Genomic DNA, 16,097 nt, shown 5'->3' with positions numbered 1-16,097 from the left:
TGCCTGAGCATATATGATCAAGACTGAAAAACTCCATTCAAAAGGCCATTCAGTTGGGCTGAATGGCCTTTTATCTTCCTAAAGGCCTGGCTCGCAATCTCCGTTCCAGTTCATCCCAAAGGTGCTGGATGGGGCTGAGGTCAGGGCTCTGTGCGGGCCAGTCAAGTTCTTCCACACCGAACTCATCAAACCATGTCTTTATAGTCCTTGCTTTGTGCACTGGGGCACAGTCATGTTGAAATAGAAAAGGGCCTTCCTCAAACTGTTGCCACAAAGTTGGAAGCATAGCATTGTCCAAAATGTCTTGGTATACTGAAGCATTAAGATTTCCCTTCACTGGAGATAAGGGTCCTAGCCCAAACCCTGAAAAACAGGTGTGGCCAAATACTTTTTGTCCATATAGTGTAGTCAGGACCACACAAGCATCTGAATCTGTTAAGCTATGCAAATCAACATATTGTTCCAAATTGGCTAGAAATTCTAAAGGATCATGCTGAGATAGAGCAAACTTCCCAATACTCTTAAATAACGATTCTAACTCCGTGGGAGTGAGCCCTAACAGTGGTAGTGGTGATGGCGCTATCTTCCTCACCTGGGTGAGTGGTAGTAGTTGAATGGGTTGGCGCCATGGGGAACCTCACAGTATGATCTGAATGATCTGAACATCTGTTCTGATCGTCGCAACTCTGTGCGCTGATGTTATGTGCCGATTTGTCCCAAAAAGGATTACTACTTCCATCACCACGATCATCCGCACCACTCCTTGTGGGGGGGCTGGGGTGTTGGACTGAGAAGCTCCGACTACTGTGGACCTATAACAAATCTAACAGGTCTTACACCTGCATTACTCTTCAGTTGTAGACTTACTGTATCTAAAGATATAACATAAAAATGCCCACATACTTGGTTGTGAGAAGTCCTGTCCACACCATACATAATCACTTCAAGGAAACAGCAATGGCTTCAACCATTTACCAGACATGTATCTACAGGCCCATGTATTAAGACAAGCAAAGACACAAACCTGAATTTGATCAGTTTTGTATTTTTGAGCGTATTTTTGTAACAGATTATCATTCAAGAATTTTATGTGTAAAACAACAGTTTAACGTATATTATTTTCTTATTCTTTAGAATAAAACAACTGTTTTTTAAGAAAAACAATATATATATAAACTACATTTGATGGACTCTGATAAGCTTATTGAATCCCTTTCTGCATGTTCTAACAGGTGATTATTGTTTCAAATGATGAAACAGGTTTGTGGTGTTGCCTGTCTTTGATGGCACATGTCTTCAGCAAAGTTTGCAGTTCATGCTGCTCTGATTTTTTGTTGGATTGTAAATAGCCAAAATATCTCCAGACTACTGAAGCTGAGTGATCTTTCTTGTCGATGATGTCTTCATCCTTCGAGCTGGTCATGGGCACTGCTTTTTCTTCGGTGTCACTCATTTCGCTTATTTTGCTTATTCCGCTCCAACTACAAGCCTGTCAGCCAATCTGTCTGTAAACAATACCACATGTTGGCGTGATTTTATACCTCTCACCGTGCAACCTAACTTACATTTACATTTATTTATTTAGCAGACGCTTTTATCCAAAGCGACTTACAAAAGTGCATACAGTAAGTATAGCTTGTATAACTTGTATAACTTGCATAGCAATGCATAGCCTACCTCTATTCTTGTGACATGATTGGCAGTTTGCGATTCATTTCTGTGAATGCTACCTAAGCATGGAAAGTAATTAAATCGAACATTTGTTATATTTCTATCGAGAAAAAATATATCGTGATAATTACTGTTATCATTTTATCGCCCAGCCCTACTTTTGAATAAAACAGACCTGGTATTATGAAAGAATTTCAATCAGCACTGTCAGGTGTATCGTAGCAATGCTGACAGTGCTTAAGCGCATTCTCTGCTTGGATAGTGGAACATAACATGACACAGGGTGATTCCGCAGGCTATTTTACGGGATGGGTGGCAACCCTAGTTTCATTTCAGCGTTTGCTTTTTCCAAAGAACTCTTCAAACACTGATTATGGGCTTTGCACCGGGTTAGTTCATGCCTCATTTCTAACCTTTCCTCTGTTGTTAGTGTTGCCGTGGCTTCGTAATTTTTCAACTCCCCTTATATCCATTTAGCTGTTCCTCGTACCTTTCAACCTGATCATGCAAAGTCTGATTCTCAAGTTCTAATGCATCCTTTTTCCTTTTGGTCACTTTGTACGACGCAAAAACGGCTTGAAGGGCAATAGCAATTTTACATTCCTTTTTCCTAAGTATTTTTGGGTATGTTTCGAATTGGTTCAATGCCCACCCATAAGGGTCTTCTATATTTTTGATTCCGTTAAGTAACCTACTTCACATTGCCCATGCTTGACAATGTAACGTAGCATCAATTCCTCCATTTCTATCTAGAACTTAAGCCTAGAACAAAAGTTATGACCTGTGCCAAACCGTCTAACAGTTAGCTAATAGTTAGCTAATAACCCACGGTGATTCGCCAAACAAGATCACTTACTGTCACTAAAATAACAATAAAAAACACATAGCCTACAGCCAACTGTTCCAGCCCTCTGTACACAGTCGCTCAAATAACGCTATTCAATGTTCCAGTCCGTCGGACACAATGACATAGCCTAGTTTGGCCAGCTCCGTTAGGCCACTCAATGCCCCACTGCTTCGGGCATAAACCAATGTGCTTCAGACACAGCCACACTACTTCAAGCTCATAATGACACTATAAGTTTCAGTTACTTTAGAAACTTGGTCACAATTCCAGTTACAACTCTCTACCACAGTCCTTTGGTCCGATTCAGAATCTTTACAATTGTAGTTTCAGTTACGTTAGAAACTTGACAATTCCGAAACAACTCTACCACCACAGTACATCGGGCTGATTCAGTTACTTTAGATTAGAATCTTTGTAGAATTGTAAGGAATTAGCCTGTAACTCCTCTTGCTCGTATTTAAATAAAGATGAAAACCAACAACAAGGTCCCTGTCCTTAAAACTCCTTTCTAGGCTTTTTTTTTAATATGAGGGAATCACCTGAAGGAAACCTAGCAGTAGGTTAGTAGTGTACTCACCTTCTCCGCTTTTTTTTTTAGAAAAATCCCACGTTAGGTGGCTCGCCAGTTGTAAGGAAAAACAAGGCACAATTCTGATCTTCGCAGAAAAGACTTCTTTACTTACAGGAACAGCAGTTGTCAGAAATACGTGAAAACGTACTCTGGGTTCAGCGAAGTCAATCTGAACCCCGAGCACACAGTGAAAGCATTCTTTATACTGATACAGAGCTTTGATCAGGATCAGCAATAATTAGCATACAGGTGGTAAAATACAGGGGGTCTGGTATTTAGATTATCTTCCCTAGCAAGAACAGTTATCAATCACTTATCAGCGGTTTCTTTAGAAGTATCAACTGCCGCAATGGCTAGCTGCTACAGTGACAATTGAAGTCTGTGACCAGAACTGTGGTTACAATAAGGCCATCTAGACAAATGAATACAGGCATTTGCATACCTTAAGTGAGAGGATCCGTGCTCTCTTATGTTACACTGAGTGAGCTGGTTTAGGGACCAAAATGTTACAGTAGGCACAAGATTGGATGCTGCTGCCTATAAGTTGAAGCATACACTGTTATACAGTAAACTTTTTAATTGTAAGTATGCAAAGTTCACATTCAGTGGCCGTTCTAGACTTTTGTGACTAGGGTGGCCCAAGAGGAACCACCCTATTCCCACCCATTCAATGGTGGCATGGGGATAATGCAACATCCACAATAACAGAAATAGGCACAAAATGAATATTTATAATGCCCAAATATAGCACAAATACAATACAGGAGCTAACCCATAAGCTAACCATATGAACACAATATTCAGAGGATGAAACTGCAAAGAAGGACAAACACCATATTCTCACGTGAAAAAATTCAAATACAAATTAACAAACACATGCCAACTAAATAATGAACAGACCGTACTCCTACAAGGCATTTTTTTACAATGATGATTCACATTTAACTAGCTAGATGCTGGTTGAGCTTTGTAGTTCATTATCAAGCTATCGGACGTTAGCTAGCTAGCTAGCTAGCTAAACAGACACATACACTACTCACAAAAAGTTAGGGATATTTGGCTTTCGGGTGAAATTTCAGGATGAACCTAAAATGCACTATAACCTTTACAGGTGAACTTAATTTGACCTTCTCTAAACTTTTGAATGCACATGTCCAACTGTTCAATGTTTCAGTACTTTTTGCACAACTTGCTGTTCTCTAACAAGGAGCTGAACAGCAAAATTCACAACAGGTGTTTGATCCATGAATCGACCAATAAATTTCCTGGTTCAATTAGAATTGGTATTTAAACAGTCCTCTACATCATGCTGTTCACATTTTGACATCATGAGACCAAGACAACACCTAACAATTGATCAACAGTACCGCGCCATTGCGACACTTCAAACAGGATGTTCTCAGAGGGAAGTGGCCACTAAGCTTAGAGTGTCACAGAGTGTCATCAGCAGGTTGCAACAGAGATACAGAGAGACTGGAAGAGTCACAGAAAGGCATAGAAGTGGATGTCCTTTGGCCACATCCCACACTGATGACCGTTTCATTGTGAACAGTGCCCTGCAGAACCGGATGATGAATGCCACTCAACTCCAGGCACATTTAAGGGAGGTGAGAGGCACCCAAGTGTCACGTCAGACCATTCGAAACCGTTTACATCAGCGTGGTCTGCATGCTAGACGACCTGCAAGGGTACCTGACCACACCACCAGGCACAGGCGTCATCGTCTTGCATGGGCCAGGGAGCATTTACGCTGGACGAGGGACCAGTGGGCCTCAGTGCTGTTCTCTGATGAAAGTCGATTCACGTTGAGCAGAAATGATGGCCGCCAACGATGTTGGAGACATCAAGGAGAGTGCTATGCATCAGCCACTGTTGTCACCAGATGAGCCTTTGGTGGTGGTGGTGTTACAGGGTGTCTAGTCAATACAGAACTGCCCTACACTTTGTGAATGGTACAGTGACAAGCCCATACTACCTGAATAACATCATTAATCCAGTCATTGTGCCCCTGCATGAACAACACAGGCCTAATTTCATCTTCATGGACGACAATGCTCCAGCTCATCGAGGTCGCATCATTAGGGAACGGCTGCTGGAGGCTGGGATACCTCAAATGGAGTGGCCTGCACTTTCTCCAGACCTGAATCCCATAGAAAACCTATGGGATCAGCTGAGTTGCCGTGTAGAGGCTCGTAACTCTGTACCCCAGAACCTCAATGACCTGAGGGCCGCCCTTCAAGAAGAGTGGGATGCCATGCCTCAGCAGACAATAAGTCGACTTGTGAACAGCATGAGACGTCGTTGTCAAGCTGTAATTGATGCTCAAGGGCACATGACAAGTTATTGAGACATTGACATTTTTTGTTGTGGTATACCCACCACTGTTGTGGGCTTTTGTTTCAATAAATTGTTTGAGATGAGGAAATCACCATTGCATGCTTCTACTTAAATGCCCTACTTTCATGATATAATATCACTGTAGCGTGAACTTTGTACATTTTCCATAAATTTCACCCGAAAGACAAATATCCCTAACTTTTTGTGAGTAGTGTAGATTAGCTAGCTAGCTACCTTACTAGATGGGCAGACAGCTAGCTACTAGCTAGCTAACTTTGCTTGCTAGGAAGAGCAATAGTGTTGTAAACTAACTCACATGCTAACACCCAATTACACACATAGAATGGCTGTTTCTTAGCTATATCAAAACGTGTACTTAAATTTTTGAAGTCAGTCATTCCCGACTCCCCCTCTGATTTGAACCACCGTCAAGAAAAGTCCCGCCTTCAACCTGGTGGATGGCCAATCATAGACTAGGATTATCGGGTGGCACCCGGGGTGGCCTGTGCCCCCTGAAGCCCCTCTCTGGCCCCGCCCCTGTTCACATTAAAGCAATGATAGAAAGTACAGTAGGCTATAGTACATACAGTACATAAGACATTAGCATAGGCGTTTATCATTACTATCAAGACATATGTATTATATCGTATGCTACATACTGTACCATTACACGCCTGGCAGCACAAAGATACACGTGTTGCGTGCTGGAAGCGTTGCCTTCGCTACGTCCGGTTACGTCCGCTACGTCTCCTTCTGCGATCGGGATTTTTAAACTTTATTATAATCTTATGGGACTACAGATGTATATGCGAATGGACGTTGTCCCAATGGGCGTTAAACGGCGTATGACTGAATGTCTCTTTACAAGTATTTGAAAGAGAGTATGTCCAATCAACAGGTTTCCTTTTGTAATGTATTTCAAAATGTTTGTACTGTATACCCTCAGATACTGCAGTTTCATTGACAATCAGTACAAAGTTCACAGGTTTCATATCACTTTTTAATAATCTTTAAACCACAAATGTCAGCATTCAACCTAGACTTTACATTTACCCAGGGCTGGCCCAAGCCTTTATGGAGGCCCTAACCACAATTTGATTTGGGGGCCCCCTACCGCCTCAGCGCCACCAATACTATTGACTATTGTTAACATAATATTGTGTTTTTGTATGATTACCATTGACATAATGTAATTATGGTTGTCAAGTAATAAAAAAATCTAATTAATCACATGCTTTGTGATTAATTAAACTAAATTAATCGCATATATCAATAAATGCCGTGAGAGGCATTTAAAAATATTTCAATTCAAATGGATTTTGGTAGATGACTGCATCAATGATAATAGACATTATAAACTTTAAAGGTCAACATCTCTTTTATTTCCCATACATTCAGGACATTTTTTTCACTGTTCATATGCAATAATGGCCATAACATAGGGATGCACGATATTGGATTTTTGCCAATATTTGATATGCCGATATTTTCAATTCAACTCATTTTGGCCAATTGCCAATGCCTATACCGATACAGTGTAGATATAGGTGTCACGTAATTTAAAAACGGTCTCACATAACTAGCATCCTCACAGGGTGAGGAGCCTAGCTAGGGGTCAGTTGAAACCATTAGGCCCTCCGTTCAAGTGCCAAAGCACAAGCTCGGTGATCGCAGGTTGTCTTATTTCCCATTGCATTCTCTCCTTATGAAGCCGCGATATTTATTTTGAATGAGCAGAGACACAATAAAGTTACAGAAAACGTTATTTGCTGTCCAGTGTCGGTTCAAGTCCCAAAGCAGGAACTAGGCAATCATGGGTTGTCTAGTTTTATTTCCCATTGCCGTCTCTGCTTCTGGAGCTGCGTGAAATAAAATGTTTCTCATGCCCCCTCCAGAAGCAGAGGAAAGCTTAGCAGCACACAGCTAGCATCCTCCCAGGGTGAGAAACTTATTTTACCACTCGTCGCATCACTGGTGCTTTACAAGCATTGCAGATAGCAATTTCATTATCTGTTTCAGATACTTTGAAGTAGGCTACCTCCATACAACTGACATGTTGAAGCTTTGTTGCTAGCGCTCATAATAAACATTTAGCGTCATCGCGTGTGTATAGTTAACGGTTACCTTATCGGCTAGGAAGAGCCGCAGAAATTGTCCTATCTGCCGATGCCAATAATTAACCTCTTAAGTTTTTATGTTGTGCCGATATCATTGTGCATCCCTACCATAGCAATCAAAAATATAACCTAATAAATTGAGGAAATAAAAAATCAGAAATGTTTCAGCAAGAACAATGATGGAAGTAAGTCCATAAATGTCTCATTTTATCTTTGACATTGTAATGATTGTCAATGTGTCATGTTTTAGATGCCAAAAAAAAAAAAAAACTAGGCTAACAGTAAAATATGGTGCATATATATAGTAGGCTATATAATGTAAATACTTTTCCGTGTATGATATAAAAGAACCTAGCTAGCCTGCAGTTGGGTATGCCTACCGTATATTTAATCCGTCCATGTATGCTACAAGGTAGCTCGCTACTGGGCTATGATTAAAAGTGGCTTGCTTGCCTACCGTATAGCTAGCCTTTATGTGCATGATAAAAAGTAGCTGGCAAGCCTGCTGTCGGGTATGAAAGAAAGTAGCTAGCTAGCCTTTTCATGTATGATAAAAAGCAGGAAGCTAGCTAGCTAACTAACCTGCAGTCAAGAAACTGTTTAAGTGTTGCTTGACAACACATGCAAATGTAATTATGAAGGATTTTTGTCAGCGGAGCCAAATAAACGACAAAAAATAAAATTTGTTGCCTCAAATTACCATTACTTGATAAACAACCTTGTAAGTACGACCAAATCACAGCCGTGCTGATATTCATTATAACAGCACTACCTCTCAAGTGATGTTGCTTAAATGCACAATGACATATGGGGTCAAGGGGCATCGTAGAGTGCGATTAATCTGCGTTAATTTTTTGGACGTTATTTTTTTCTATAATTAATTAATCTAAATCAACATGTTATTTTGACAACCCTAAATATTTCACAAAAAAAATATTTCAAGCTTTCTTGTGGGACATTTCAAGCGCTCTTGGGGGCCCCCTGGTGGCCACGGGAGCCCTAAGCAGCCATTTAGTTTGCTTATGGGTCGGGCCAGCCCCGCATTTACCCATCATTTAGAGGGATGGTTTACATCTCACATTCCAACAGAATTAATTTCAAAGTGGTCATCAGACAATGAGCAGCAATCTATGCTGCTAGCAGCTATGTGCCTTCCAAAAGCAGTGGTAGGTCAGTGGATGGTGGCAGCTGTGGGGTGATGAGATACTTTTCAGTTCCTCTTGATGGGAGCCTGTGGTGCCTATCCTCCGGGTTTGGGCCAGAGGGACCAAGGGCCTTCCTCCACACTTCGGTGCCTTCTGGAAATAAATAAGAGTTCTTACAGAGTCTGATGTAATTAAGCTTTTGGTTTATTGCATATGGTGATCAGTCATATACAGCAAACCGGGTTGGTCCGTGGAGCAACAGGTTACAAAGCATTCGCAAGCATATCCCCAAGCATTCTGCCCTCCCCTCATCCTGCATCCATCCTTTATGCCTTTTCTCACTCCTCCTATCTCAGACCCCAACTTCCAACTCCTCCCAGGCTCCCCCTTCAAGATCACCCCATTTTCCATTTGATACACCATTATTTAATTTTTAAACTGTTACATTTACCCCGCCTAGAAAATCCCATAAACACCATAGTCATCAATTGTATATTATTCTTAAACATAACACTTCTGAAATTTCCCATTAATTCCACTCCACACCTATATGATTTTTAAACATAATTAAATAATACAGAGTTCATTTTATTTTTAAGCATATATGCCTGGAATATCACCATTATTTCCAGGCCCATGTTTAAATAATAAAAAGGGTCAAATAACTCAGTTAGCCAGACAGCGGTGCTGCAGACTGTAAGAAGGCACACAGATATCTATGTGCCATAAGCTACAAGGTTAGGCCTTAAAACAAAGGGTTAATGTAAGAACTAGGCCCTGTCTGGACACGGCCCAGGAGATGGGCCAGAAGAACTAAACCCTGCAAAGGGGGGCCATTAGCTCAGCACTACTATGATGGGCAACTATGACAAATTGCAATAAATCCACATACAGTTTGCAAGCATTTGTCAGTAGATGTCAGCTAGGCCAATGCAGGCAATCAGCTGTTTTTTTCTAGCTGTATAACTCATAAAAGAAAATATAAAACTAAAATGGGATGCATATGTTAAAAGGGGCAAAAACAGGCTGACGTGCTGTAGGGGCATGTCAAGGGGAGGAGATACAATAAGCGAAGGTGGCATGACTATGAGTCAGAGGAAAAAGATACAATAAGCGTAGACCATAAACCAATAGGAGAAGAGAAGGGAGAGAAGATACAATAAGCGTAGACTATGAAACAATAGACGTGAAGGGAGAGAAGATACAATAAGCGTAGACCATGAACCAATTGGAGAAGAGAAGGGAGAGAAGATACAATAAGCGTAGACTATGAACCAATAGGAGAAGAGAAGGGAGAGAAGATACAATAAGCGTAGACTATGAACCAATAGACGTGAAGGGAGAGAAGATACAATAAGCGTAGACTAGGAACCAATAGAAGTGAAGGGAGAGAAGATACAATAAGCGTAGACTAGGAACCAATAGGAGAAGAGAAGGGAGAGAAGATACAATAAGTGTAGACCATGAACCAATAGGAGAAGAGAAGGGAGAGAAGATACAATAAGCGTACACTATGAACCAATAGGAGAGGAGAAGGGAGAGAAGATACAATAAGCGTACACTATGAACCAATAGGAGAAGAAAAGGGAGAGAAGATACAATAAGCGTAGACTAGGAACCAATAGGAGAGGATGGCATGACTATGAAACAACAACATAGCACACAAAGGTTCTGGGGTGACGTCCAAGGAGGGGCAATGCTGAAGGCAGTGTTCCTTCTTCAAGGTTGCATATCCTGGCATCAACTGTCCTGCAATAGCTTTCAAATACTTATAACCTAGAATAACCCCTGGCCTTACCCAAACCCATAATCATACAGAATCACAGCATATTAATAACAGTACTTAATGCTTTTCCAATAGCGGCACTTTAATCAATACTATCATTAAATGCTTATTAATTGAAGTGCTTATGTAGTAAATCAACAATATCATGTAATGCTTATTATTGTAGTACTTAATATAATGCCTTTCATTAATAACAGTGCTTTAGTGCATACTAGTGCTTTAGGCCTCACATAAGGCCTCACATTCTCCACCACAAGCCAAGTCTGTCAGGAGTATGCTTGATTGGCCCATGAAACCACAAAGCTTGACTATAGGACTCCTCTCTACCAATGGGTCAGTGGTTGGGGCATAATCTACACTTTAGATGAATATTGCTGCAAGGTCTTTGGACTTTGCTTTAAGGGCAGCCGTCTCAGTGGCACTGTGCCAGGAGAGTCTGAATCATAGATTAAGACTACTTGGCACAGCTTCTTCTGCTCATAGAAAGCCAGTTGTATCTCTGCTTTGATACACTTGGCATTGTACCTGCTGGGCCAGTGGTCCGAAAGTCCTCTGATGCATGGAATTATGTAATTGGCAGTGATGATTTTGGACACTTGCATGCAATCAGTAGCAACTTCAAATGGAGTTAGCTAACCATGTCTGAGAGGTTTTTACTAGTTGATGCTGTGGATATCAGTTTTGATAGGCAGCTGGTCCAACTTTGCACCATCACATTGAGAATTGAGTGTAATCTTACCAACCGGAAATGATTCTCCTCTCTGTGCATAAGAGGATTTGTGTTAATGTGATTAGGAGATGGTTTTGTTGAGGTTATCTGTTGATTTCAGGACATCTTTAATGGTGAGCAGGAGTGTAGGAGGAAAGCACCTTTCATTTGGGGAAAGTAAACTTCATCCAGACCTGTGGAACTTAAAGGCTTCACACCTTCCTCATTACTGCTCTCTTCTTAAGGGGTTGACATGAGCAAAGAAAGTCACCTTGTTGGTTGCAGTATGTGTACTAACAGTGTTGATTGTTTGACATTATGTAATTGTACAGGTTTTCTCATATGTGCTTGCTATGTTTTCTCCAGTATGATGAACTTTGAACTATTTGCGTGCAGATTCCAGTCTGGTGGAAAGTTGCTGGTAGGATTTCATTAGGTTACTTGTCCAGAGATCAAATGTGACACAGATGGTAGATGCTGACCCAAGAAGAGACATGAACCTGTACACCATCTTCATTCTCTGATTGGTTGCTTAGAATAGTGGCTGACATGGCCCTCCAAATTGGTAGTGAATCAAAACTTGCATCAAAACTTTCACAGAACTTATTTCATGATGAATTTTCCAAACTTAGGGGAACCATGTTTTCTGGTGTTATTCAATTGACAAGGATGTGTAGAATTGCATCCAATGTCCAGGTTGGCTTCCCCTGTTCATCTAGAAGAATGTCAGTCAATTGCTCATATGTAATTTACAAATTGCTTGGGCAAATAGAGTATTTCAAGACATCTCTTTACAAAAGCATTTCATATATTTAAAGATGTTTTTAAGCAGTATCTTAGGGTATGTATTTGAAAATAATTTTGAAGACTTGTTGACAATAGTATTTTCAAGAAGTCATTCAAGTACTTAAAACAATACTTTTTAAACAATTAAATAGAATTTCATATAAAATTACCAAATAAAATATATTTTGACCTGGGTCTGCTTTTCATTACCTGTCTGTGCTGTTAGCAATACAATTGATGGAAATCATGCAAATCAAACAAATCAGCCAATATGCAAAAAAACATTATTTGAACAGAATTGCACAAGAGACTGAATAACAAATTAGTGATAATTGTACTTGTCTTTGTGTGCTGTACAAAAAATGAAATGATGCAACCATAATCTAAATTTTAAAATCATTTGTGCCGTTCTGGAGTGTTCATTTTCATGTTCTTGTGCAAACAGCTGGACCACCTGTCAGGAATGTGATAGTCAATGACCATCATGAATTATACTGAAACTTGACTAATGGCAGACAGTCAGCCCAAAGTAATCACCTTGGAAGTATGCTAGTCATAACACATGCACAATTGATAATCCAATATTTGTATTGACTGTTAATTGCATTCTAATTGTCCATTAACACAAGGCTATTCATTAATTAGGTGAGTAATTTTTTGTCTTTGTCTGGCAAGTATATTAATCAAACCATAAAGGTTATACAGCATTTTTTCAGGTGACTCATCACAAAGTGTTTGTGATCTTGTGTGCTTTCATGAAGGAGTAAAAACAGAAGAAAGCCTGTGGTTATTCTCATAGAGGCTCTCACCAGGTTCTCATGCTGCAAGGCACTGGCTCACTCCTCTTTGCTGGCATTTCTGACCCACTGAATATTTGTCCTCTGTTTTTATTGTCTATTGAGCTTACAGGGTGAAGGCTAGGCAGTGTCTGTCACTCTTCCTCAGTACAGCAATGGGGACAGAACAAACAAAATTTGTCAGGATGTCCTAGAATGGTCTAAAAAATGGAAAGACAATTCTTGGGAGATCACTGCCACTCTCATGAGCATCCCCCAAATCCTCAGCTGCAATGTCCAGATTGCCCGTTGTACATGAAAAATGGTCAGGCAGCTGTATCATGAGGTGCAATCATGGCCAGATCATACAAGGCACACTCTCTGTGTGTGTGAACGTGAATACGGAACATTCTGCCACAATCAGTCAGTAAACATGCAAAACACATAAGGGTAAAGAAATGACTGATTTATTCTCAGTACAGGCTAAAATGTGCACATCCCCAATACATATTTGCACACATGAAGCACTGATGCTTCAACCACTGCTACCTTCATTGAGACACTGTAAAATGCAACATCACTGTCGTACCACGTCTACAGAGGCAAGCACTGTCTGAAGGGGGAAGAACACTGCGCACGTTGTGTATTCATCAGGGCATATTCAAAGGCAGTCTGCCTACCTCTTCTAGCACTAATGCAAAACGTGATGGGTGACAGTACCTACCCATTACAGATTCAGACTTTAATGTGTGTAATTTCAGTGTAGATTACCAGGTTCCCTTTTTTTTACATTTTTTAAGGGGAGTTTATAATGAACATTCCTTTCCTCTCCCTCCCTCACACTGTGACATGAAATAAATAAACAAACATGCCAGCAAGCCGCACTATGAAGCTTGTCCATGTCTAACACACTAAGGGATGATGAAGATGTAATCCTCTACTTAGTTTGAAGATGTCCTGCTGGGAGCATAAAAAGCAGATATCAGCAGGCAGAGATGATGGGAGATGATGGAAAGATGAGAGCAGTGGCCATTCCACCCCAAACTCTCTCATGGGCCAATCATTACCAGCTTTAGGCACATTTTGGTCCACTTTATTGTCTTTCAGCCAAAGTTTTTTTCTCTTTTTGGACAGAACATCTCCATAAACAGCTACCCACAAGATCAGCCTCTCTGGGAGACAGAAAAGTTTACATTTACATTTACATTTATTTATTTAGCAGACGCTTTTATCCAAAGCGACTTACAAAAGTGCATACAGCAAGTATAGCGACAGTACGGGGACAGGATGTGTACAGTTCCACAATGAGACAGTTCTCAGCTGAGAGCAAGGTCTGTTTGAGGACACAGTACTATTAGATTTGTACAATTACAGCCTGTAGGGCAACTAATACGATACACTTTCAAACGGCAAACTTCAACAACTTCAAACGGCGCAATGAGCTTCAGTGTAAAGGCGGCAACAAGAAACAATTTAAAAAGCACAATTTGAAAAGCACAGCAATTTACGACAGCACTAATTGGGGGGGGGGAGGGCAGCAATTGTGTGCTGGGTCAGTCCAGGTAGAGTCTGAAGAGGTGCGTCTTCAGGCCCCATCCGAAGGAATGGGGTGAAGAAGCTGTCCGTAGCGAGACAGGGAGTTCGTTCCACCACTGGGGAGTGATGTAGGAGAAACGTCAATGTCTGGCAGAACGAGCACCTCCTGCCTTGACCATGCAAGGATCAAGGCGTCCAGTTGCTGCTGAGCGCAGGGGTCAGGCTGGTGTGTAGGGCTGGATGAGTTCTTGGAGGTAGGCAGGGGCTGTCCTGTTGATTGCAGAGAAGGCGAGGGTCAGGGTCTTGAATCTGATCCTGGCAGCGACAGGAAGCCAGTGGAGGGATTTCAGCAGGGGAGTAACATGGGAGAATTTGGGGAGGTTGAAGATCAGTCGGGCAGCTGCATTCTGAGCTGGAGAGGCTGGGTGGTGCAGGCTGGGGGGCCTGTGAGGAGACCGTTGCAGTAATGTGTTTATAGTGTGTTTAATGTTTATAGGGCAATGAGTGATTAGACAAGCGATTTATCGTGGACTTGGTGTCATGCGGTAGGAGATGTATAAAGTCTGCAGTTATGAGGCGGGATCAGCCATCACCTGGTCACTGAGAAGGATGTGTATGCCACTTGGACCCTGGCGGAACACCTGGTTGATTTGCGCCACGGGGATATTGATGATGGAAGCAATCTTGCTAGTCAGCTCTGACGCTGTCATCTCTTCCAGGTAGAGGGCATGATACACTGCAAATGCACGCACAAATCAGGACCTCCAACCTACAGCCAGGTGCCACTCCTATTACTCTACTGCTAGGTGTGCGACATCGAGGGAGCGCTGCACTGGGTTATGGGTTCTGAACGGTATCGCACCGTATATTGCACTGTTACAGTGTTCCCCATTCTTGCTGTCGCAGGAGCCTTCCAGCGGTGTCGGGCTCTGGGACTGGAGGGACTCCTGGCACAAATACACTGTCAGGCGGGGCCTTACAGACCTAAAGACACACAGAGACGTGGGGCACAATCAAAATATCACTCTCAAGAGGACCTCGGCTTGCTATGTTGCATGCACACATCACTGAGGAACATTACAGTGTTATCAGACCCTACTGTTCTTTTGTAAATGTAAATTTTGTAAAGGGTGTAACTCATGGCATAACTGTTTGGGTTCCAGTGGAGTGGTTCCGAAGAGCATAATGATCAGAAAGCAGGCCAGCACTGACCTCAGTGCCTATCTGGCAAAATGTATGGTTAAAGATCTCAAATTTTATGTGACTGAACAGCAGAACAGGTGCAGGTTACCTGGATTTAAGTGCATTGAACAGTCGGATGCCGTCAGCTGGGCCGCAGATCTGAACTAAATCGTCGCGAGTCAGTTTCAGTAAATCGGAACCTGCCAGAGACACAGGACAACTGCTTTTAAATCAGACATAGCACTGCATGCAGGAAAGGACCTCACAGTACCAATGGTTCCACAGTTCCCAGAGTTCCACATTACTGCCAAAGTAACCCCATTTTTCTCCACCTTGGCCACACTGGACTGCACACTTTGTGCATATAATACTACAATACTGCGCTCATGGACTGCACGGTCAAATGTAAAGCATTCTGAATCAGTATGGATTGCTACATGTGAAATATGAAAAACATTCCATTTTGATTTTGTAGACGGCAGCATTAAAGCAGTATGAATTTGCAAGGATGCAGTACCCGAGAAGTGTGAGAACAGTTGGGTGTAGGTGGCGAATCTGTTCTTGTGCAGCCACTGCTGTGGCTCCTGTAATGATGCTGCCGGACTAAGCTGCTGCATGGGAAGAACAAGCATGC

The 16,097-nt window shown here is 41.7% G+C and overlaps 1 protein-coding gene across 1 annotated transcript in view; it reads right to left on the bottom strand.

Moving 5' to 3' along the window:
• Window positions 1-14,850: 14,850 nt before the first annotated feature.
• LOC118785071 (upstream-binding protein 1-like) overlaps window positions 14,851-16,097 on the bottom strand; it is a 34,070-nt gene continuing 32,823 nt past the window's right edge. Inside the window, exons 10-13 of the mRNA XM_036539599.1 lie at window positions 15,981-16,074; window positions 15,573-15,663; window positions 15,144-15,265; window positions 14,851-15,017 (exon numbers count right to left, since the gene is read on the bottom strand). Of these exons, the coding sequence (XP_036395492.1) occupies window positions 14,851-15,017; window positions 15,144-15,265; window positions 15,573-15,663; window positions 15,981-16,074 (474 nt within the window). The remainder of the gene's footprint in view (window positions 15,018-15,143; window positions 15,266-15,572; window positions 15,664-15,980; window positions 16,075-16,097) is intronic.

The sequence above is a fragment of the Megalops cyprinoides genome, chromosome 10 (assembly GCF_013368585.1).
Source record: "Megalops cyprinoides isolate fMegCyp1 chromosome 10, fMegCyp1.pri, whole genome shotgun sequence".
Classification (NCBI taxonomy): domain Eukaryota; kingdom Metazoa; phylum Chordata; class Actinopteri; order Elopiformes; family Megalopidae; genus Megalops; species Megalops cyprinoides.
Note: the sequence above shows the minus strand (reverse complement) of the source record. Positions and strands in the feature narration are given on the sequence as shown.